General features: G+C 42.7%; 2 protein-coding genes across 6 annotated transcripts; one reads left to right on the top strand and one right to left on the bottom strand.

Annotated features, from left to right (window-relative positions):
- The first annotated feature begins 1726 nt into the window (after positions 1-1726).
- popdc2 (popeye domain cAMP effector 2) lies at positions 1727-8647 on the top strand. 2 transcript variants are annotated; one of them, XM_084084968.1, is made up of 4 exons: positions 1727-2631; positions 3557-3665; positions 5380-5833; positions 7533-8647. In XM_084084968.1, the coding sequence occupies exons 1-4, from the start codon at positions 2147-2149 to the stop codon at positions 7613-7615; spliced, it is 1131 nt and encodes a 376-aa protein (XP_083941094.1). In that variant the 5' UTR covers positions 1727-2146; the 3' UTR covers positions 7616-8647. The 2 variants fall into 2 exon arrangements, with proteins under 2 accessions (XP_083941094.1, XP_083941093.1); XM_084084967.1 differs by having other exon boundaries at positions 5380-5970.
- A 134-nt stretch (positions 8648-8781) lies between these two features.
- pla1a (phospholipase A1 member A) lies at positions 8782-25487 on the bottom strand. Of its 4 annotated transcripts, none has more exons than XM_084084963.1 (11): positions 25139-25487; positions 23470-23692; positions 22475-22652; positions 18885-18993; positions 17547-17648; positions 16663-16755; positions 15867-16067; positions 15123-15212; positions 14682-14787; positions 12467-12622; positions 8782-11725 (listed from the first exon to the last, which is right to left on the bottom strand). In XM_084084963.1, exons 1-11 carry the CDS (start codon positions 25200-25202, stop codon positions 11635-11637), a joined length of 1413 nt encoding a protein of 470 aa, XP_083941089.1. In that variant the 5' UTR covers positions 25203-25487; the 3' UTR covers positions 8782-11634. The 4 variants fall into 4 exon arrangements, with proteins under 4 accessions (XP_083941089.1, XP_083941091.1, XP_083941090.1 ...); XM_084084965.1 differs by having other exon boundaries at positions 15867-16049; XM_084084964.1 differs by having other exon boundaries at positions 23470-23689.
- Between the last annotated feature and the right edge of the window lie 423 nt (positions 25488-25910).

The raw sequence follows: 25910 nt of genomic DNA, 5'->3' as shown, positions 1-25910 counted from the left end.
ATGCACTCGGCTTAAAATAACTCTGGCCAACACTTCACATATCTGCATTCTTCCCTCAATAGTGTGCCACCTTTTTTTTTTTTGTAAGTAGCATGAGCTGTATTTAGCGACGGTACAGCTCCGATGGCCCTGAGCCAAGCTGGTTGCAAAATGTGCAGAAATGTCCCCCACTGGAAATGGGAGTGCAATGATCCCAGGCTGATGGTATAATGCACACAAATTAAATGGGGATAATGTCACAGCATGCAATATGTCTCAAAAATATAATTGTGTGAGACAGACGGTACCATGTGAGATGAGTAGTAATTTAACTCCCCAGTGTACAACTGGAACCAAATGGGTGCATTTGGTTCCATTTCTATACCTGGAGTTATTCTACACCAATTTGGGCAATGAGTTAAATTGCCCCCAGGGGTTTTGCTGTGATTGCCATTTACAGTACCTCGCTGTTAATGTCATTACGATGAGTGTTGGTGCGTTTTTTCTGTGGCTCTGTTCCTTGTATGGATCTGACGCCATGTCGGGGGGGGAGCTCTGCTGAATGACCTTTCCCACTTTTACAAGTGCCAGGACATGTTTAGGTGTGACATGTCATGTGTGCGCACCATGTTAGATTATAGGAGTATTTATGAGAACTAGGTAATCAGTAAAGGGCCTTTATACCACCAAACTGAGGTTAAGATTATGTTTTTTTTATTAGTGATTGACACATACTGTAAACATCTGTAAACCATACAGAAATACATAGGGGTAGGTCACAGGTATACTGTATACATAAATGTATGTTCTCTTGCATGTCAAAGCAGTTCACCTGGAGAAAAGACCCTGGAGAGCAAGTTATGGGCATTGACGGTTGGTTAAGCACAGTTAATTTTTTATGACGCATAGCAACACCTACAGTATGGAAAAAAGTGCTACAATGATAACAATCGAATTATGTGAGAAATTACTTTTGAATGTCACAATGTCTTCAGAGGGAAGAACTGTGAAGATGTGGAAAACATCTATTATAATCTGCTGGTTATTGAGTAACTCCCACTTTTCTCATCTTTAATTAGTCTAGTATCTGAGGCTTTAATTGGTCAAGTCTTATTTACACATTACGATAAAGATTTGACAGTGTGAAAATTAGTGTGTATACATTTGAGTGAACTAGTAAAAGTGTGTACAGTAAGGGGAGGCATGTAATGGAAGGGGCCAGTGGTCCCTGTGAGTGCGTCTGTATCAGAGGGCTGTGTGAAGTGAATGGCACGGTAGGCGGTTCGTTGCTGAAATCTGACCTGCTCAGTCACTATCTACAGTATTTCACTGTCTCTAAATATGCACTGGCGAAAGCCAATGCAATTGGCAGCACAGCAGGCCTGTGAAGTTATGGGTCTCTATTTTGTTTTGGGATACTCTGAGCTGTAACTCGGGCAGAAATGTAAAGGAACAGAGATTTTTGTGCATCTCGACCGGCATTGCAGTCACTACAACCTCCCTCTGTCACTTGCCATCATCTCTCTTCTCTCTCTCTCTCTCTCTCCTGTCCGTCTGTTATGTTAAGTAGCTGGTCTGCTTTCTATCAGTGACTCCCCTGCTCCTTGGGTTTCAATTCCAAACATGGTTATCCTTCTAGGGCTCTATCCTCTCCCAGTCTCCCTTGCTCCCTCTCCCTCTCTTCCTGTCCCCTCTCACTCTCTCTCTGTCACCAGCTGTTAGCTCTCCAGAGCACACTAATGGGTGAGAGAAATAGAAAGAAAAGTAGAAGGCAGACAACAGGACAACATACTTTCAGAAAGGAAGATGAGAGAATAGATCTGTTCTGACTGTGTTGTTAGTCCAGTGGCTGAAGAAGCAGTGATAACTTCTCCATGAAGAGGAATTTCCAACTGTATGGCAGAGGAACACAAACTCTTGATTTTGAGTCAGTATTAGCTGTTCCTTTCTATAGAAAGTTGATCAATTAAAGCTAAAAACAACCCGTTGTGGACTTTGCAGATGGGATGACAGAAACACGTTTGAGCAGACGAGCTTCATCGGTAGCACAGCATTAGTTTCTTTCTGGCTTTTTTTGTGTGCATACTTCACACGTCTAACGCCTTTTTATTTTTCACTTTTAAATTCTTGGATCTGTACATAAGTCGCTGTTTCAAGAGGTTCCAGTATGACTGTGTACAACTCTTCCATAATCTACGGTCACCAGCTCTGCGATGGCTGGACCAACAACACAGAAGGTGCCCTCTACCACCTGGGCAACACCATGCTGGTCCTGGGCTACATGGGGGGCAGCACGGCCTACGGTTGCCTCTACATCTTTGGCTTCATGGTGCCGTCCTTCCTGTGCCTGACCCTGTGGGGCTGGCTGACCATGTGTGGCCTGGACGTCTTCACCTGGAACCTGCTCCTGCTTCTGGCGTGCGTCGCTCAGATCTGCCACCTCGTCTTCCGGCTGCACCAGGAGGGCTTGCACAGCGAGGAGCTCACCGTCCTGTACCAGGCCGTGTACCTGCCCCTGGGCGTGCCCGTCCAGGTGTTCAAGGACATCGCCGGAGCCTTCGAGAACAAGGTGGTGGAGCTGAAGACGGGGGACACGTACGCCCTGGAGGGCAAGACTCCGATTGACCAGCTGTCGTTTCTGCTGGATGGGAGGTGGGTAGTGTTGTGTGTGTGTGTGTGTGTGTCTGTGAATTAAATATTGTTTCCATGGGATCCTTGGTAACAAGCTTCTACTGATCCATATTTTGTCCTTTATTATCACATGGAGACAATGAACACAGACAAGAAAAGGCAGTAAAGTGCCTCGGGCGGATTTGAACCTGGGTCACACTAACTCTGTGAGCCTCACCGGGGTGCCCTGTATTACATTTATTATATATAAATATATATATATATATATATATATAGAGAGAGAGAGAGAGAGAGAGACTTATCTGTGACTGGGGTGTGTATCTGTGAATTTTGCTCATACAGTACAAAACCCAAGACAAATACATTTGTTATTGGTATGATGAACATATATTTCATAAGAAGTATAATTTGTCATTGATTAATACCTTATCATATTGCATTGCTGCCCCATAGATATGTTGTGAACAGTCAGTGTATTATTAATATTAGACAGGACTCAGGTACACCAACACTGTAAAGAGCCTCTTCTTAAATGTTGATCACAGCGTCGATAGCTAATGATATTTATACTTCTACAATATTAGCATGGCATATAGTTGTTTGTTGTTTTGTTTGTTCATTTGTCTGTTAGTTGTTCATTGTTTTTGATGTAAAGCGTCCTTGGGTTTATGAAAGGCGCTATATAAATTCAAGCTATTATTATTATTATTATTATTATTAGCAGCTATAGGATTGTGTGTGTGTGTGTATTCAGTAGTGCATTCATGATAACGTGCAGTAGATGTCTGTACGGTGACCTCCAGCTCTCCCTTCTCTCATTATCGCCTACTAATTTCTCTTTCTATCTCTTTGAGTCTGTCTTTATTTTTCACTCTCTCTTTATCTGTCACACTCGCTGTCTCTCTCCCACCTCCCTTTGTTTATAATCGTGTCTTTATCCTATCAGGATCAGTGTGTCACTTGAGGGACAGTTCTTACATTACATCCAACCACACCAGTTCCTGGACTCACCTGAGTGGGAATCTCTCAGGCCCAACGAGGAAGGCAACTTCCAGGTAAACATTCAACGCTCAATAGTCTGTAGCCAATGCCATAGCAACCGAGGTGGTTAGGACAAACTTTTGGTTACTGATGTATTTCCCACACAATACACAATAATTACAGTAATAAAATACACAAATAACTGAAATAAGCCTCATAAAACCTGTTAACAAAAATCTTTGCTGGTCCTGCACTTGATATTCTGCATCAACACACATACGTTTATGCATTATACATTAGATAATGTAATTCTTACATTTGAGTTTTTAGTTTATTTTAACGATTTATTTATTTCTTAGTCATCATTTTAATTCATAATGCTTTTGAATGGTTGTCTGGTTGTGGAACTGTGCTTTTTATTCATTGCTAAATTGTGATATTATCAAACATATATAAATATCACACATATCAAAAAGTTTACATATCCCAAAAGATGTATTTTGTTTGGTCTAACAAGAAGCAGGGAATGGATCAAATATATCCCCACCGGCGACCAGAAGGCGTGAATATCAAAAGCAGAGGCATGGATTTCCAGCCATCACCCCAGGCAAATCCAACCCTGATTATAGAAGAAAAGAGAGCCATTTTAAGAAGTCTTTTGACCATAACATGGTTGAGAAACGGGTTGGAAGCTGCATTAGTGTGGTGGTAAAACCAATTTGATGTAGTGCCGTTCAAGGATTCCGGATGATTCTCGGGTTGCGGCGAGTTACGTCTTATCGCACCCGCCATCAGGAGGATCAAATTGAACAGGGGAAAGCAGTTGCCCTCAGGCCTATCCTGTAGTGTCAGTTACATCACAGTAAAATCCTCAGTTAGCCTGAGTGTACAAATGGAACCAAATGGACCCGTAAGGGTCCAGCCCACACTCACAGGGTTACAAATGGATAAATTAACACTGAATAGAGAAAGAGAGTGTTGGCCTTGAGGTTAGAGTGATTGGCTTGTGTCTGGAAGGCCAGTTTGATTTCCTGGATGGGAGGGGGAATTGAATGAGAAATAATTTATTCCATGGGCAACTGCTACTTAAAGCTGCAATGCAGGACTTTATTTAACAGATAAATGTTAATTTTGACCAATCTAGTTAGAGTATGGTGGTAGAGTATGTTAAATATAACTAGTACATCTGCAGTAGTTCGAAGTGGTGACCTTACTCTTCCGTTGAGACATTTAGACAGGTAGGTAGGTACTCACATTTTAGGTCATATATCGTACAGTAACATATATTTTCCCGTTAATGGTTTTATTTTTAGAAGTCATTAAGATGTTACTAAACTTACATGAGTCAGTGTTGGCTTTTTCTCCAAGATTGTTTTCAGATAGACCTTTCACGTGAGTCTGTGCTTTAAAATGGATTAAATTGCAACTGTAACATAACCTTGACCTAAAATAATAGTGCAATGATATTTAGTATTTTGCATCACCTATCTCAAGCAAGTCTCTGCAAATTGAATTTCATACAGCACTGAAAGGAATAGAGTCCAACGGCTTCCTCAAAAAGCAAACAAACCACGGAAGGCTATGTTTTGGAAAATGGTCGGCAGTGATGCTAAGCAATAAGCATACTGTGAGTCATAGTGGAGGAACTCATATTAGCCACCAGTAGAGGATGGTGGTTATATTGGGTTGAGGCAAAAAAGACTCATTCATTGTTGGGGCATTGATCTTCGTAAAACAGAGGTATATGACCCGTAACTCTATTGATCTGTGAATTTCCTTGACCCCTAGGTGACCCTGACGGCAGAAGAGGACTCCCGCTACATCTCGTGGCGTCGCCGCCGCCTCTACCAGCTGCTGTCGAGGGAGCGCTACATCACCCGCATCTTCTCCGTCATGCTGGGCTACGACATCGCCGAAAAGCTCTACACCCTCAACGACAAGCTCTTCATAAAGAGCGGCGTGCGCCTGGACATCCGCCTGCCCAGCCTCTACCACGTGCTGGCGCCCTCCTCGCAGGGCAGCGAGGGGGGCAGTGGGAGTGGCAGCGGCAACGCCAAGGACCCGGGCATCCCGGGAGAGTCGCAGAAGCAGCAGGAGCCGGCGTCTACCTCCCAGGTGTCGAACCCATCCCCTCTCCAACCCAGTCCGCAAGGACCAGCGAGGAAGAGCCCCCTAGCCGAGCCCCGGGCTCCACACTATGACCACCGCCAGGCCTGGGTCCCAGACGCCGAGCTGCCGTCCGGTGAGGACTCCACCAGCCTGGTCCTGGAGGACTTTGCTGATGTGGCGGGCTCCTTAATGGATTATGGGAGTGAATTGATTTGAGTTAGAGGGGCAGGGTGCTGAAGCTAACACACTGGGTCACCACTTAAGCTACATGTAAGTACACCGTACATGGAGGATGGAGGGTGCATGGTCTGGGCTGGGTGTGCATGAATGGCTTGCCGGGTCCACAGCTCTTACTAACCTGTCTTCAGAGGGGGATGTTATTATCTGTGTTGCGGACCAAGAATAGGGAGCCAAAGAACTGCCATGAAATACTTTCAAATTACAGTAATTATTTGAGTTTAATATCCGTTGAGGAGGTAATGCTCTGTCTTCCTGCTCTCTCGCACTTGCTCTGTTTTTCAAAGAAAAGACACACTGACATTGTGCTTTAGTAAGTTCTACCAGAGTTGCATTGCTTTTAGAGAAGCAGCATTAGGTTTGGATTGAAACTGTAAACTTCCTCTGCTTGTATTTGTACTCACATGACCTTGAGCTGAGTGTTTGTTAGCTAGCAAGTCTGACCAGGGTGGAATGAGGGGTTTCCCCATTGTTATTGTGTGTCTGTGTGTGTGTGTGTGTGGGGGGGGGTTGTGTTGCTGGGCACCAACAGCTGTGTATTTGTGTCTGATGATGAGGATTACGGTTTGGGAACGTCTGTGATATCCAGAAACCCGGTGTCATACTCTTAATCCAACTAGTCCAACCCCCTTCTCTCCATAGAGTCATCTGTTCATCTTTCCATCTGTCCCCCTATCATATACTGTAGGCCCTCCCCTTGCCATCCCAAACCTACCTCTCATCCAATCATGAGGGGAAGATCATATTTCAGACAGAGGGAGGGTGAGATGGATGGAGGAGTGTGTGTGTGTGTGTGTGTGTGTGTGTGTGTGTGTGTGTGTGTGTGTGTGGGGGGGGGGGTGTGGCGGTGGGTGGGTGGGGGTACTTGAATTTGTGGACAACTGTGGGTTGGTGGACTGCTTCTATCATGGAAGCACCTGCTGACCTTCACTGTTCAGACGTGGGTGGGTGGCAGTGGCTAGCTGCTAGCTGCTACGAAATGTCATCAGTTGGTGGTGGGATGAGACGGCGGCAGATACGATTGGCTAGTTCTCATCCAGTCGGAGATCCATGCAACACATCAACACGTCCTCCTATCTGTCACAACAAGTGCTTGACGTACTTCCCTAATCAGTTAGAACAAGAAGACCAAAGATGAATGGTTACTATGTCTGAGTCGAGTGCTATTAGTGTGCATGTGACTTCACACCTCCAGGGAAGTTACTCGTATGAGGTATGATGCTATACTGGGATGGGTCCCCTGACAAGATTATCGCTGGTGCTCGAGTGGTGCAGGGGTAAAGTTCCTGCCCACCGCGGCAGATACTAGGGGTTCAAATCTGCTGCATTGCCATAGGCTAATGGAAGGATGGAATGCACTTTTTGCCTAAATCGTATCTTACGATATTGAGCCATGAATACTGTACCATGCCGTATGGTACCATAATGAACCGGGTCATATTGTGTATAGCATGTCAGTGTTCCAAAGATTATTTTACATTTTCAAGCTTAATATCAAATGAATCTTCAAATGAATGGTATGCTGGTTTCTTTGTACTTCACAGAAGATTAATTGACCTGTTCCATGCCCAAGAATGATTCTATTGTTTCCACAGGAGCTGACAACAATGGGAGCATACCACCGCGATTCCAGAGGGGGCGGGCCCCGCTGGCCCCCACGGACACCCCGAAGCTGTGAGATTGGTATCTCCTGGAGGAACACATCATCAGGAACTACTTCTGTTGGGTGAATTCTAAATTTCCAGCAGTTTTTTTTTATCAACATTGAATGTTACACTAATGCATTGTACAGGGTAACCTCGCTCATGTGAGCTAGGAAGAGTGAGAAGGATACAACACTGAACTCAAATAAGACATTTAGGAATTGAGCATTGAGTACATTAGTATTTATTACTACATGTTACATTCTTATACTACTGTATGTGGGCCACCTGTGTAGGACAACACAAACAATGGAATCCTGTTCGCCCTGTGCTGAAAGCCTTATTTATTCTTTGTCGTACTGTATGAGGGTGTTGCGTATCGAAAATAGCCGATATGCAACTTCGCATCGTGTCACGTTGTGAGCTTGCAGATCGGCTATTTTTGGTGAGTGACACCGTCGTTCAACAGAATATAAATTCAGCATAAGTCCTATGCCCCAATTGTCCTCTGTCACTATTCATTCTCCTTGCTCTCACTTACTTTACCTCACTTTCTTTTAAGTCTGAAACAGCACTGTAGTTTAGAGTATTACCTGCTATTTTCCTTGGGTATTTGGACTGCACTTAACAGTTAACCTAATTGAGGCCTGCCATGAACTACGTGGATATTGGTTACCAGTGATTACAGGAGTAAAGAGTGACAACATAAGAAGGTATTGTAACGTCATCGCCTCTTTCTCCCTGACTAAACAAAGACCATGCATCATATCTTTGCTGGGTAGGTACAAAGTATAGCCTATAGGCCGGGTTAAAGTGCATGGTTAACAGTTTCAGATCTAAAATGAATGTCAGGGGGTTCAAGGTACATCGAGGAGGAAGAGGTGATGAACGTTGGATCTTTCCTTTTGTTGCCACTTGTGCAAAATGGTGCCATGTTGATGATAAATCATCCCGCTCATTGCTATCCACATTCCGGACATCCTGTGACAGGTCTCTAGCAGCATGGAAAGTTCGTATAGGGACATAACGAACAGCATAATTACAGTCTTCTCAGCAGGATATCCACCGTGTCAGTTAGAATTTCAATATTTGGTCTCAAGTTTTTATTTATAAGAAATCAAGTCTGGACCACACTAGGTCACTGTAATATGATAATGGCATTTTGCCTTTATTTCATCCTGTTTTGAGTTTGGAAATTGGATCATAATATGATCCAATTACAAGTCCAGATATTATGTGGACTTGCCTTTGTATGTGACAACTTTTTATTTCTTTATTTCTCACTTATTGTTACAAAACGTAATACAGGCAGATTGTTATATGCCTGCATGGTGGAACCGTAACAGAACAATTTTCTATTTCACGTTCATGTTTTGTGAGGGCATGTTTATGTTGCTTGTGTCATGTGTACTGTATGTAACTGCACCTTGATTTACCGTAACTCAATCTGAGTGACTTGTGCATAAAAATCATTGGTTCTGTTCTTTATTATTCACAGGACACTTGGGAAGCTTTCGCACCGCTTTTGATTGAGTCAGCAATGAATACACAAGGGTATACTGTGAAATGTCTGCTGCTTAGTGTTTGGTTATTTCCAGAATAAAACGGGGGACTACAATGTCATGGGGCCAATATTTCCATAAAATTCTTGTGTGCGGTGAAAATGCAATCGCTTCCGTTTGTTTTTCCATTCTTCGCTGTCACTAACATGTCATAAAAGACCATCCACACCAATGTGAGCATCCACACTGATGAACCATAACATTCTGTAAATATGTTGAATGTCAGTGATGTGTTTAACGGAGGGGTTTTCAAAATGTTTTCAGGCCAAGGACCCCTTAGCTGTACAGTGTGTACATTTATGTTTTTTTTAAATTTCAGACATTTAACCACTTAAACCTTTAATACTTAGTACTTGATTTGCTCATTTCCACCCTACACCAAACCTCTTTCGATCTACAAGCTCGAGCTTGTAGATCTGCTATTTTTGGCTAATGTTCCCCTCAGAATAGGGATGTGTTCAAGTGGTTAATGTAAAAAAAACATTGTATCACACAAAGATTTGGCGGACCCCCTATAGTAGCTCTGAGGACCCCCTAGGGCTCCCGGACCCCCTGTTGAAGACCCCTGGTTTAACGTGATGTCCTGTAAATCCGTATATGGATGTTGATTGATTGGCTGTCAGTGTTTCTGTCGTTCATGACATTTCTCTGAAAGTGATCCCAACAATATTGTTCACTATGTCAATGTCATCACAGTTGTGGTGTGGACTCTGAGTGTATTGCCTACAGCAGGGGTCGGCAACCTTTTGGAGATGAAGTGCCATGTTTTTATTTATGAGTGTGTTGCCTACAGCAGCTAGGGGTCGGCAACCTTTTGGAGATGTGCCATGTTTTTATTTTCTTGATAGTCGGTGTGCCAACATCAACATCAAGTATACTTGTGACACCAAATCGGCGTCAGATTTTGAACCACCATATACAGTATATGATTGTAACAACAATTTTAAGGAACCCTTTCTTAAAGGACATAGCAATGATCATTAAACCACCAATCTCCCAGACTCCCACCCCATCGTATTCTTCAGTCATTTTTCAGAGGTTGCATACCATGGACACATCACGTTTGATTAACTCTGCCTTGTCTTGCTTGATCTTAGAAAGACCCCTCATATTTAGTCCCAAAGTTCTGCTTAACACTAAACATTTTCAAGACAAACATAAACAAAAAACATAATTGCCCATGAGGTCTGGAATGCCCCAAAAATCTAGTTTAGATCTTCTAAACTAGATATCTTTTTTTTTGCCATTGCTCTCTGAGCCAGAACTTTGCCAACAATCATTGTGAGCTGGATCCATCCATTTACATTGTATTTTGGTGTCCATGCGATGAAAATGCGTTGAAATTAAATAGGTTGAGGATCACTGGCCTAGTATACTGCATAAACCAAGAGAGCTCTGTAACAACATACTGTATAAAAGAAAAGAAAAAGGATTATGCCACAGCAAAGCACTATGAGAAGATTACCATGTGTCTGTATAATACCATTATAAAGATTGGGGTGGGGGGGGCATGGTGAGGAAGCTCCTCTATACGTCACCTATGGGTGGCAGTATACGGTATCTTATATATAGACCCCTACGCCACCCTTCCTGTAAGCTCTGAAAAAGGCTTTCTCCGAAAATGTCAGCGTGCTTGCTGTCACATTAAAGTGATCCTTTGCAGATACGAGTGCTGTCTCCTCTGTCCCAGGACAGGACATTTTGTTGGAAGTTTCCACAGTAACAAGTCTGTTTCACACTTCCTGTCAGTCTGAGCACTGTCACCAGAATGCCTAAAATATAAAGGTTACAAACTCTCGAACATCCCTGCAAAACTTTTAAATACAGACAGGGGGAAAAGTTGTCCTTTTATTGCCTTGCTTTACCGAACGATGGACATTTTTGTCACATTCATTACAGAAATACATTTACAGTGATACTAACATTTCATGATATGAGAAAATACAAATGTTGTTTAATCATTTAAGTTAAAACACAGTAAAAGCAAAGCATCAGGTTGTTTCCTAAAAGATACATGGAGTTTGTATGTTTCTATCTGGGAATAGTGTGCATGTTTGCCTTTGTGTACTTTATGGAACAGTCAGGGATGTCCTATCATTATCCTTCCTCCATGTCTTTCCCTCACAACTAAAGACAGATTTGGGACAAATTCACCTTTTCCATTTCTCTTTCCGTCTTGTCCAGTCGATTGTTAATAATAGCTACCAAAGAACAGTGTTGAATAATAAATTCAAAGGCAGTGGTGGGAAGTGTACTGTACTGTGTGTGTGTGTGTGCATGAGAGAGAGAGAGAAAGTTGGCAAGAGATGCATCATGCAGTACTTTAATCATCTATGCCCACACTTTCCTAACTTTATCCACAAAGGAGGAATTTGCTAAACTAGATGTTTATCGACAGGTAACTTAACTGTGTTTGTGTGTGTGTGAGAGAGAGAGAGAGAGAGAGAGAATTGGTTTCATTCAGTGAGTGTTTATTGACTGAAGTGTTTCTCTCAGAATCTTCCACACACTTGTATGAAGTCATGTGACCACGGAGCTCCTCGTCTGATGTCAATGTTGGTTACACACAGTGGCTCTTCTTGCCTGAAACACACACACATGCTTGAAATGTACTACAGTACAGTACTGTGCTCATAGGCGGCGGGTAATGAAGGCTAGGGTAGGCTAAGCCTTCCCAAATGTTATGCTGGGAAATTCTGGGAATTGTGCAAATTATATATAATATATGTGCGCAGCATTATTTAGTTAATTTTTGGATAATAAATCAGTAAAATCAGGCAAAAATAAGAATGAACATAACCCTAACCTAACCCTAAAACCGAAATAAAGTAACCAAAAACCAAAAAGAAACTTAACAAAATCCGGGCAAAAAAAAATCCGCACACGCGCAATTTCTGCGTCCGCGCGTGGCCGACCCCCCCAGCCTCGAGCCAGATCTCCTAGCCTTCCCAATTGTCAGGCTCACCCGCCGCCTATGTTTGTGCTCAGAGAAGCCTAATATCTCCCTTGGCCAATGGGGAGGAATTCCCCTTTGACCGAGTGGTAGATGTTATGGTTCTTGCGTGCAGGAGACCCTGGGTTCCAATCCCGGTGTTTACATTGGGGGCTTGTCCCGTTGTGTCCCCCGGGAGGCCAAAAATAGCAGAGTAGCAAAGTAGCAAAGCAGCAGAGTAGTCCTGCCTGAAATCTAATACCGCAGCCATTCTGGATTCCCCTTTGGAAGAGTGGTGCTTTGGTTACACATGTGGGAGACCTGGGTTTGAATCCAGGTAGTCAGGTGCGTGCGTGTGTGTGTTACACAGACAGTCCTGTACTTGTACTTACGTGTGTGAGGGGAACTCAGACAGACATATAGACTGTATGTGGATGTCTCCCTGCCTGTAGAACCGGAACCCTGTGTTCTTCAGCTGGATAGAGCCTATCTTACACAGTGCAGCTGGGTGGGCCACGACCCTCCTGTACTTGTTAGTGTCTCTCTGACTGGAAGCATGTGCACGCACACACACACACACACACACACACACACACACACACACACACACACACACACACACACACACACACACACACACACACACACACACACACACACACACACACACACACACACACACACACACACACACTTAATTAATTGTAGATTCTAAGATATGGAATGACATCTTTTTCTGCCCTGCACCTGGGCAATGGGACATACAGTACAGTATATGTACTTACCGTAGTGCCCTGCACCTGACTAATAGGATATACAGTAGTGCCCTACACTTGGCAGGTGGGACATACAGTATGTGCCTACAGTAATGGGACATACGTACAGTAGTGCCCTGCACCTGGCCAATGGGACATATGAACACACAGTATACTGCTCATGTCTGCTCTCAAAATAGAAGTTACCATCTCTCCATTTATATAAAGCAGTATACATAATAGCTCCAGTTCTGGGTGGATAACATGTCTTGTAGTCTGTCAGGCAATGCTGATTGCAGGGGAAAGATCGCCCGTGCAATTAACTTAGCAGAAGTTGAATACTTGAGATTCCTCAATTCCTCCTTTTATGCAGTTTTTTTAAATTATATTTTTGTTTTGGATTGTGTATTCATATTTATTCTTTATTTATTGCTAAACCCTGGGAAAACATTCGCAGAAAACAGCAGATCGACAAGCTCACAATGCGTTTTGTTTGTCAATGGGCTATTTTCAGCCAAGATATTGAATGCAGAGGGAAAACACAACCGTTACTAGTATATAGCTCTGAGGGACTCCGCTCAACAACGTATGGGGTTTAAGTGGTTAAACTGTAGAAGAACGTCTTAAACCTGAGATACCAGTCCCCCTGTGAAGGCTGGCTGAAGGCAGATACAGAGATTTCAATGCCTTGAGTAGTTTCCGACTAAGAACTTCCCACAGTACTTCCCCCCTCAGAGCAAGGTAGTTGACGTCGGAACAAAATTTACATCCGAAAGAAACTTGCGTCTGTTTGGCTGCTTTCACAACAGCAGAAGCTGTGAAATAGCAGCTCTCTTGCATAAACATAAACTTGAACAGTAAAACACGCTGTTATTTCTTATTCAAACCTTCCACAAATATATTCCACTACATTGCTTCCTGTGTTTGTGACATAACAGCTCTTACATCAGAGCTCTGACATAGCCCAGAGTTTCTGACCAGGAATTATGAGTTGGAGGGACCATTCATGTTTTGTTTTTTTACTCGGAAGTGGAAAACATTTCCAACTTGGCATGAACGCACCCTTATTCACGGCAAAGTGAGCTGTCTTAAGTCACCTCTTGCCCTTTTCAAGTATCAAGTCAGCTTAATAATACCAATAAAAAAGTTCTGAACAATTTCAACCTGTCAATGTTTTTGGTATGTCATTATAGATAAAGTATTTTTTGTTTTTTATGGTAATAAAGAAAATAGCCAATCTACAAGCTCACTACGTGCATTGTGACCTTGTAGATCAGCTATTTTTGCTGTTCATCCTATGACAAAGTACTGTATATAGGGCTAAAGTTCTTAAAGTACGGGATATAGGGTTGTCACAATGTGCTTCACAGACAAAAGGGCACAAGATATAATGAAGCCAAAAATAGGAGCACCCGCCAGACTCTTTCTAATTAAAGTGAGTATGGAAGCACTGTCTCTGTCTTTGTGTGAGGTCGCTGTACAGTAGGTTACTCCCAAAGTAGAAACAATTGACGTTAAGGCCTCTAGTGAGGACTTCTGGGGATTAAGGGGATACCTACCAATTTACTTGTTATTGGTCAGTGACACCGGCATAGGTACTGTATGACTTATCTCTGATGCTGAATGCCGTAGGGACCTAATTTGTGGAATGAACACTCTCTTTAAACTAAAGTACTGGTGCTGTGTGTGTGTGTGTGTGTGTGTGTGTGTGTGTGTGTGTGTGTGTGTGTGTGTGTGTGTGTGTGTGTGTGTGTGTGTGTGTGTGTGTGTGTGTGTGTGTGTGTGTGTGAGTGTGTGTGCCTGCACGAGCGTGTGTGTGTGTGTGTGTGTGTGTGTGTGTGTGTGTGCCTACAATCTGAGTCTCTGCACCGTTCCCAGGTTCTCTGTCTTCAGAGTCACTTCGATCTCGGCACTCTTATCAAGGGGAGACACATCAATCACCAAGAGGATGTGGTGAGCTGAGAAAGAGAGAGACAGGCAGAGAGACAGACAGAGGGACAAACAGACAGACAGAGAGGCGGGGGAGAAGAGGACCAAATTCAATTTCAAGACTTAATGGGTAAAATTGGAACATTTGGGTTGCAGCAAGGCATAAAACACAATACAAAACCACAACAGACAAAATGAACGAGCAGAAACTGACCATGAAAGTGTCAGGATGGAGTGGAATGTATGTAAACATAAAACCACAGGCCCACAACACACACGCACGCACACACGCACGCACGCGCACACACGCACGCACGCACACACACACACACACACACACACACACACACACAGAGTCGCTCACCACAATAGGGTGGAGAGGAGGTTGTGAGGAGGAATAGCTTTTGTTCTCTTGGAAGTGGAGACGTTGTTATCCCACTGTTCTCTGATAAACCTGAAACACAAATACGCACGAACGCACACGCACACGCACACGCACACACACACACACACACACACACACACACACACACAATGACTGAGAATCACAGGCTGATCTCACATAACAAATCAAATGAAGCCTGTTGGTAGGCTACATTAACGGATTGAAGATGAATTAACACAACCCATGACAGTGTGGTTTGCCCACAAGGACATAATATCATTCAAGCTCTTTACTGTATCAGTGTCTGTCACTGTATCAGGGGTTTGACATGAAAGGTAGTGATAAGTGATAACTTAAGTAGTCTCCAGGCCAGTCATAGAATGAGGTATGAGGCACTCACTGGTGCGAGTGCAAAACATACATTACCCACTTCAATGAGCACTATATGCATTTCGGCCATTTGAAAATAGCTGAAGTTGTGAGCTTGTAGATCTGTTATTTTAAAAATATTTGTATACATTTTTAACCCTTAAACTGCATAATGAGTACTTTTACTCCAAGTACAATTTGATGCCAACACCTTTGTAATTTTACTCAAGTAACTTTTGAATTCTGGGCTTATACTGATAACAAGAGTATTTCTACATTGCAGTGTTGATACTTGTACTTAAGAAAAAAATGTAGTACTTTTTCCACCACTGGCACTGCCCTTGGCCTCCTTACCTATAGTGGGACAGACGCCGTTGAAGAGGCCGTTGTCACAGCTCAGACAGTGTCCTGATAGGAAGTCTTCATAGCTGAAGCAGGGGATCCCAGTCATCGGACACATTGATGCCGACGACGCGTTCAGTGCGCTCATGTAGACGTGCACCGCCCTCATGTGGTCGCAGATCACATAGCCGTACACTGGGAAGTACACAAGAACTGACAACACAATGCTGACACTAAGGAGTCACATGCCGGGGGCTTTTTGTTTGTTTTGTTGTATTAGTAGGTGTCAGTTATTAGCGTTCATGTACATATCCATAGCGTTAGAAAGGAGTTCTCCTTAACGCTGTGACTTTTCGGGCATTACCCGCATATCCACGGTAGCGCAGCCTCGACAGTAGAAAAAAATACACTTTCGCTAGTCACCAAAACAAAGACGTTTTAAGATGTTGAAAGCCTACTTTCCTTAGTGGGTACAGTCGGAGCCCTCCACCTCAGGTCAAAAATACACCTTTTGGGCAGAAAATGGATGAACAAATGCATTTCTGGCGATAGGCTTGCACTTTTTACAGGGGCCAGAACTTTCCGAATTGCAGCCACCTGTAAATGCTCTTTTAGAGCGGTTAGTAAGGAATGGATTCACACTATTTTTAATAACTGTTGGTAGGGCATTCCACATTTTGGTGGCAAAGCAGTATAACGAATTTAACCCCTTGTTTGAGCCACGTCTGGGTTGAAGGTGATTTGTGGAGTTCCAGGTTCACTACCAAGCCTACTGCACACCAACACAACACGGTTGGGTTCAACTTACTTGACGCAAATTTGGACCTGGCGCATCCCGCCTGGTCCATGCCCCCATTCAGAAAGAAGTCGACGTGACCAACAGCGATGGAGATGCCAAAATCTGATGGAAAAGGTAAAGGAACCTGGTTTAGGTCATGGTGGAAAGGAAACTGTAAAGTGGAAACCCAGTGAACCAATAGGCTAATTAGTTCATTGTCAATTCCATCTAGACATACAAGCAAGCTGGTGCAGTTAGTGATATTTATTTGTTAAAAGCAGTGTTAAATAGTTTTGTATTCTGATAGTTGCTTAATCAATGCTAGAGTGTTTGTTCAGTAATGGGAGTCTCCTGATCCTTCAGCCTTTTAGTAAACAGAAAATGCATTTTCAGGTGGGTAGCTATACCAAATTTTGTTTTCCAACCAGGAGATAATACAGACAGGAAATTGGAAGTGATGACACAAAAAAAAAAATAGATGTGCACTATAAAATTGAAGCTGACAAATGGGTACTCACTGGATAAAATTGGCATACCCACCAGAAAATGTATTTTCTGTTTATTAAATAACTGGAGAGATGTTATTGATTAGGCTACTCTCTGAATACAGTCTTTTCACACACACACACACACACACACACACACACACACACACACACACACACACACACACACACACACACACACACACACACACACACACACACACAAAAAGCTTTTGGTTGAACCATAAAATATCACTTACACTCCCTTTAACTTTAGGCCTAGCCTATTATGAAAATGAATTCACGTTATTATACATTTCTCAAGTGGGAAACTAATTTGGCTGCACATAAATAAATACACCAATATAACCAAACAAAATACAGCATGATATTAGCATGGAGTTCAGAGTCCTTTTTATGTTGTCTCACAGTCGGAGTCGGTGTGGATGGCCTCCACAAACAGAGCATCCGAGGGGTCCAGACGGTCAAACGTGTCCCTCCCTTTAAACATGGGCCCGGCGGGGTCCAGACCTGCATGATGAGGTAAAACACTCACTCTTTATCATTTCAACACCAGTTGAGTCAGTTGAGAAAGACTAACACCATGGAGCTAAGATTCATTTGTTTTCTATAGGCCAATACATCTCTAGAGGTAGCAAGGTGATGGTAGGCTAACAATACATTTTGAGTACAGTACTGTACACACACACAAATAAAATGTATTCAAAACATTCATGGCATACAATTATGTTGGTCAAATACTCTGCCATTATTACATTTAAATGTGGAATAAGTAAACTTTGAAGTACTGTAGATATTGTTGTGAAGGGAATAATGCTTTTGTCAAATTGCATTTAAATGTATTTATTTGGGATCTGTCAAGATTCCATGCTTGGTCAAGTATGTACTGTATGGAGCCAGATATGGAAGACTTAACCACTTAAACACTATATAGTGTATACTTAGTAGTTGTACGTCAAATTGTGAGAAAAGCCGCCAACAAGCTCACAACGTGTCTTAACGCAGATCTGCTATTTTCACCTAATGTTTGCCCAGTGTTCACCTATTTTCACCAAACGTTCATCCATTTTTGCCAAATGTTCACTTATTATTACCCTGCCCAGAATAGGGATGCTAGGGTTTGTGTGGTTCACTCACTATGACCGTGTCATCGGATGTTTCCAGTCAGTGGAACACGCAACTGCCTGAACTATGTTTTGCATACATCCTTCTAGACTCGTCCTAGTTAAAGATATAGTGTTGTCAACAGTTCTTATGGTGCCTCACTACATTTGAACATTACAAAAAGCTCACACTGGCCCTGCCAGCCAGTCAGACAACAAACATCACATATAAACAAGCAAACAGCTGCACATTGTTTTGCCTGGTGTGGGCGGAGAGGAAGGCCTGTGCCACTCCACACAGCTCCGAGGGGGGCTCTCGCTCATCAAAGTGGCATTGTGATATTTTTGGAACGCTGTGCTAGTTTTCTTTGAAAGTCTCATTCAAATTAAACCGTCGGAGACAAGAGGCTTTGTGAGTGACTTCTCCAGTGTGGAGACCTTTATTGTCTGGCCTCGTGGCGTGCTCCGTTGTTGTGCTTCTTCTGCAGATGTAGCAGTGGAGTCAGATGGCAGACACGGTATGAATTTGAGAGTATGTCTCTCTGTGTTGGTACTCTCGGATGTTGACCTCTTTGTAGTGTATGGTAGCTACTGTATATGGCCGGTATATTAAAACAAATGAATTATTGTAGTTGGGGCTCACCTGTGATTCTTCCAATCTTGCCCTCGAAGAGGGTTCCTACAAACCCAGAGACATGTGCTCCGAGACTGACTCCGATGAAGTGGAAGGACTCCAGTTTGCAGCCATGATTCTGTCGGGAGGACAGGTGTCAGTTGTTTCAGATGCCAAAGCGTCACATGAAAACACCACGTATGATTTGCATAAACATGTTAAAGTATATGGGCAACATTTGTGTCACAAGCAGTTAACCGCTTTCAAACTGGAGTCCCTAGTACAGTATATTGGGCATGTTATTATTGTCAGAATTCTTCAAAGGATATTTTCATCATGAGTGTGAAATAGGACTTACATAAGTGGTTAATCAGCTAACCGCATCATTGAAACTTCCAAGGGTGTAACACAGCTTATCTATCTCTTATCTATCAGCCTATCTCTTCACTGAAAATAGGAGATCTACAAGCTCACAACGCTTGTAGATCTGCTGATTTAACAGAATGTTCTCCCCCAGAATGGGATTCTAGGGTTAAAGTGTTTAAAGTTAAAATCAGGCACTTAAATACTTATAGCATATGATTATATTTATTATATGATTTAACTACGTACTTTCTATCTATCGTCTATTAAGACCTTTGTCACAAATGCTAATGAACGGTTGAATCCCCAACCCGAAGAATATACATTTATGGCCAGGGGTGTAAAGTAACTAAGTACATTTACTCAAGTACTGTACTTTTACTTTACTGGATTATTTCAAATTTTCAGTACTTTTAGCTTTTACTTCTACTCCACTACATCTCAGAGGCAAATATTGTAATTTTTACTCCATTATAAGTATTTGAAAACTTTATTTACTAGTTACTTTGTAGATTTTGATTATTACAAAACATACATTAACGACTTCAGCCCTATACATTTCGGCCATTTGAAAATAGCAGATCTACAAGCTCAAGATCTGTTATTTTCAAAAGATTTGTATACATTTGAAAACATGTGCAATGGGACATTCTGCATAATGAGTACTTTTAATTTCGGTACTTTAAGTATATTTTGATTCCAAAATACTTTTGTACTTTTAATCAAGTACATTTTGATTACCAGACTTTTACTTGTAACAGAGTATTTCTACTTTCTACGTTGTATCGATACTTTTACTTAAGTAAAAACTGTAAGTACTTTTTCCACCACTGTTTATGGTATCATAGTGTCATCATAGGGTACTGATGGACAGTTGTGTGTCTTATGTACATTTTGATGTGTCATGAAGCTACAGGAAGACTGTGGTCACCGCTAGCTTCCAGTCAGTACAACCTACTACTCTGCTTGGTATTTATGAGAAACTGGAAGAAACTTTGATGATGAGATAGTAGGTGAGAAGTAGGGCACGATCATGAGATTTTACTTGATGATTAATTGTCATACAAATAATTGCCATCAACGATTTAATTGTGTTTTTCCATTGAACATTGGAACATAAAAAATACATTTCTGTTTGGCTTTTAGGCTTTGTAAACAAAATGGCACGGGCCAGATATGACAAATAACTTAAACAAAGAAATGACTGACAATGACCGATACCAATAATCAAAATAAATAATATACTATGCCAAAATAGGCCTTATTTAATAAAAATAATATTACACTCAACATTTAAAAATAAATAGTGGAAATAGCTTATCTAACGCATCTATTTCCACTATTTTTGAAAATTGTTGAAAATGTATAAACATTTTTCAACAAACTATTATGACGATTAAGCAAAAATGATTGCGATTATCCCAAATTTCCCTGCGATTAGGCGATTATGTAATAATTGTGACAGGCCTATAGAGATAAAGTGCAGTTACACCACAGAGACTAGCAGAGGAAAGGGTGGCAGTTTCTTGATAAGGTGTTGTGGTGTTTCTGGCAGCACATCCCCTTTTGACCAATATAACGTCATGATGCATGTGACCAAGTTTTTCTGTTCTTCCTGGAACAACCACAACACTTTTTGTGTGTGTTGTGGTTGACGTCTCGGAGGGTTCCAGGTTTGATCCCCGGTTTGATGCTGATGAGCAACACACTTAACTCTTGCATGGTTTACTCCACCATCGGTGTGTGAATGGATGAATGAATGCAATGCACATTGTAAAGTATTTTGAAAAACGGTGCTATATACAGGGTAAATGCACCATTTACCATTTATATTAATCTGTTTAGAAGTTATTTTCTTTAGACAGTTAACCTTTTAAACCCTCAATATTTGGTCAACTTGACCATTGGCTCTTCTCATTTTCCCGCTACACCAACTCTCTGAGCTTGTAGATCTGCAAGTTTCGGCTAACGTTCCCCATCATACAAAGATTTGGCGGACTCCCTGTAGTTACTCTGAGGATCCCCTAGGGGTCCCCCTGTTGAAGACCTCAGGGGCCAGTTGCACCACCTCACTCTAAGTTCAAACTTAGCCTAGTTATAGCTTAACCCATTCAATCTGGGGACGCATCTGTGTAATTTTAGATTTCTTTGGCTATTCAAAAATAGCAGATCTTCAAGCTCATACCGCGGCACCGAGTGCCGCGATATATATCTGCAAAATTTGCAAATCTGGTCTAAATGGCTTTTTTAAAAAGCCATTTAAGCTATAACTAGGCTAAGTTTGAACTTAGTGAGGTTTGGTGCAACTGGCCCCTGGTCTAGGTAGTGTTTATGATCCACGGATCACCCCCTTGATCCACAGCCATCTTTATTGCCTTCTCAGCGGCATCCTTATCCCCTGCAGCTTGAGTGCCCTGCAGAGTGACTGGCTTGCGAATCCTCTGCACCCGACCTCCTGGCCCTCTTTTCTCTCAAACGCCTCCTCCATCCATTCTTCCCCAGGGCACAGTCACTTCCAGCAGGGACCACCTGCCTTGTTGATTCTTGATTCTGACACAAGAACCATGTCAGGCCAGAGTGTGGTCACTGCGATGGTGTAACAAAAAAAAAATGCATGGGTTTCCGAGGCTACTGCGATGGTGTCTGGACATTTTAACTGTCTACTTAGGTCGACCTTCAGCTGCCAGCGCGCGAGCTGTCGCCAGAAGCCCCCCTGCTAGGGCTGTCACGATTACAAATTTAAATTGGGGATTAATTTTCACTGAAATAATTAACGATTTAATTGTGTGTTGGGCATTGAACATTGGAACATTATGAATAAGATAAAAAAATCTGTTTGCCTTTTAGGCTTCATAATCAAAAATTGCACAGGGCAGATATGACAAACTAGAGTCTCGGGGGGCGTATTTCTGCTTTTTTTAATATTGAAAATGTTTCAAAATGTAGACGATTATGACGATTATGCAAAAATATTGCGATTATCTCAGATAATTGCGACTAGACGATTATGTAATAATTGTGACAGGCGTACCCCCTGTTTGGTTTGGATGCTGTTGTGGCTTCTCCCCGGCCCTGACAAAAGCGAATCTTTTGAGCAATAATTGGCATACAAAGTTAATCAGTTCGTCCTTCCTTTTTAAGTTTGTGCAAATCCACTCATAACTGCTCGAGATATCCTGCTAACCACAGACTGGCAGGCAGACAGGGTTGACAAAATGACCTCCTTGTCCGGAGGTCATGATGAGTGTGAGTCTTACCTGGAGCTGGTTTATGAGGACGGAGATTTGGAGGGCCACCTCCTTGTAGTTCTCCACCACCAGGTTGTAGGCGAACGAGGCACCGTAGATCCAGTCCACCACCACCACGTTCACATCTGTGGCCCTGAGCAGGGCTTGAGCCAGCTCCTTCACCCAGGACGGCTTACTGCCCAAGGCCCTAACACACAGGGAGAGATGGGTGAGGGAGGCACTCGATGGATGGATGGATGAAATGGAGAGGGTCACGTAGAGGGAGAAAGCAAGGGATGAAGGGGGAATTTAGGAGTGGAATGGGAGATATTGAAATGACGGATGGATTAATGGAGGAAAGGAGGAAGAGAGAAAGCGATGGTCAGATGGACAGGTAAAGATACATAGGTATGGAGGAAGGTAGGATGGTATATACTGTAGATCAGTGGTTCTCAAACCTTTTCATGTCAAGGACCCCCAAATGGACACTTATTAGCCCGCAGACCCCCATTTGAAAAGATATGCCAGGGACCCCCATAAGAGAAGATTGCTACGGCTCTAGCAGTGATTCTCAACCATTTTAATTTCATATAAATCCTTCAAGGATTTATATCTCTGGGACCCCAATTCATATGGTAAAATCAATGTTAATTTAACTCTGAGAGTGTACAAATGGAACCAAATGGACCCGTTAGGGTCCATTTGGTTCCATTTGTACACTCTCAGAGTTGCAGACCCATAAGGGTCCACTTGGTTCCTATCTATCATTTAGCTGGGGGACCCCCTGGAACCCCCTCAAGTACCCCCACTTTGAGAACCAATGCTGTAGATATATTGAAGATGTTGATATGTAGATGTAATGTATTTTATGTATTTATGTAAAAATCTCCCTCCCTGTTCTCCTTATACCTAATCTATGCTCCGTCATATGACGCTGACAATAGCAGAAGTACAAGCTCAACGCGTCGCGGAAGCGACGCGTTGTGAGCTTATACGTCTGCTATTGTAAGTATTGAAAGTTTTACCTGTATCCATGGATGATGATCTTGGTGGGGAGGGAGGAGTTGAACAGCGAGGGCTCCTGGGTGTTGTTGAGACTCTCCTGGCTGAACACGCTGGCACAGTCCATGTTCTTGCGCGTCAGGAGAAGGTACTGGATCTGCAGCTTGGCCCCCTGATTGCGGTACTCCTGCCAAACAGTGTTGTTGAAGTCGCCGCAGTCGTCCGCAGGCTGGTCCCCTTCTCCTGCTGAGGGTACGGTATGCCTTCATACATGCAGGTTTCTTTGTGGTTTGTACCAGTGTAGTTTGGAAATATTCATTAGATTTAGTTTTTGATCTAATGTGAGCGTTTGATTTAGGTTTGCTTGTCTTTGCCAGGCCTACAGGCTGGGGGGCAAAGACTGTGTGTGTGTGTGTGTGTGTGTGTGTGTGTGTGTGTGTGTGTGTGTGTGTGTGTGTGTGTGTGTGTGTGTGTGTGTGTGTGTGTGTGTGTGTGTGTGTGTGTGTGTGTGTGTGTGTGTGTGTGTGTGTGTGTGTGTGTGTGTGTGTGTGTGTGTGTGTGTGTGTGTGTGTGTGTGTGAGAGAGAGAGAAACTGTGCTGCTCATATCGGACACTGCTGGACCGATTGATGTCAAACTTTGCATGCACAATCCTAATAAGCAAAGGAAGGACACTCCACACACTTTTTTATAATCGGCCTCATGATGGTGCTATACAAGGCCGCTTTACGATTTGGCTCCCTGTAGCTTACTTTTCCTGTATGGTATACACACAGTATTGTGATTTATTTGTGTGTCTTCATTCACAAACTGCACATGTGGAAACTAAAGAGTGAATAAGGGAGGCTATACTTTCTTCTAACATCTACATATATGTATAAATATGTGCTTATCCTCAAAAGCTCAGTAGATAGTTACACATCCTAGGCATTGGTAGTTGTGAGGAAAATGGAAATTTAAAGCCATCTATCTGGTGATGACAGATAAGGGACAACTTCAGATATTTACATACTAATTATCTTGACAAGAATTTCAGTTACTTCTTCCACTCCTGACAGAACATTATTCACTGGATGTTTTCTGAATGTTGGCACAGGAGGATTTAGCTGGTCAAACAAACACTGATTTCCAAAATGTATATAACGTGTTGTTTATGAGAATTATAACGTATAGGTACTCTTTTTCACATTATTTGAATTTCCAGCATTTAAAATGATGTCTTTAAGAGGTTAAATAGATATTATACTATTCTTCTTCACTGGCATGAGTGTTTTATTTGTCATGTCTGCCACAAGGTTATTAGAGTTCATTAAAACTAAACTAAATCTAAAACTAAGAGTGAAAGTGAAGTGTAGTTAGTGTTTAGCTAATAAAAACGAAACTGAAACGAAACATTTTGAAACACAGAAAAGTAAACCAAAACTAGCAAACCCATTCTGAATCAAAGTGAAACTAAACTGATTCAAAAACAAACATTTAAATACAAATAAAAACAACAGGAAAAAAAGAACAACCTATAACCTAGGTCTGCCCATTTCATTTGCCACAAATGCTATTACTCTGTGTCACTGAGACTTCTCCCTTTACATTAATTTACTTAAAGGCTCTCAATGGACAGTAATCATAAACCGAAGCAAGAAAGCAAAATACCTGCTTTTAAGTCTTTACCAGGGTGAGGATTAAGGCTACTTACCCACCACTGATGTGATGTAGATGGTCAGAAGGCTAAGGAGAATCATTCTCAGTTCCCAGGACATGGTCTTAGACGGGCAGAATGCTGAATGGAGGAGAGCCGCTGGCTGAGTGAGGTTTCAGCAGTGCTTAGCGGTGCTTAGCTGCTCAGTGTTAACTGCTTAGTACTGGACTGGTGAACGGACCTCTTGGCTGGGGCAAATCCCAGCTCTATGTAACATTGTGGTACTTCTGAGAAAGATTATTCAGTCCTATTACCCTGGCCAACAGTTGGCACTAGCAGGTTAGGAATCCTTGTAAAGCCATTAAGTAAATAACAGCGGGAAGTTATTTTCACACGCAGCTTTGTGGCAGCTCCTGTTTGTAATGACTAGAAGCTCGCCCCCGCTACGCGGGGGCTCGCGTCTAGCCCGCGGCCACGCCCACGTAGCGCCCGCGGCCACTTGGCAACTCATATAAGTGGCGTAGCGTCATGAGGGCCAGTGGGGCCGTGGCTCGGTCAGTGAAGACCCTGTAGTGCGGATGATATGTGGCATAGAGGGGCAGATTGTAAATCCCCAGAGGAAACATCCGTGGGCTCCCATTGGTTCAGCGATGTGTGCGGTCGCCCTGCGGCCCCTCCTCCTCCACCAATGTGCAGTATTGAGAGCCCTGACGTCACAACAATTGGAGCGATGGGCACTGCACTGTGGTTGGTTAGGGTACACCTAGGGCCCAGGTAGAACCCAGTTAAAGCCTGCATGGGCAAACCCAGGTAGGACCCGCCTTGGTCC

This window comes from Gymnoscopelus microlampas (assembly GCF_963454915.1).
Source record: "Gymnoscopelus microlampas genome assembly, chromosome: 17".
NCBI lineage: Eukaryota > Metazoa > Chordata > Actinopteri > Myctophiformes > Myctophidae > Gymnoscopelus > Gymnoscopelus microlampas.
This window is presented reverse-complemented; position numbering and strand designations above follow the sequence as displayed.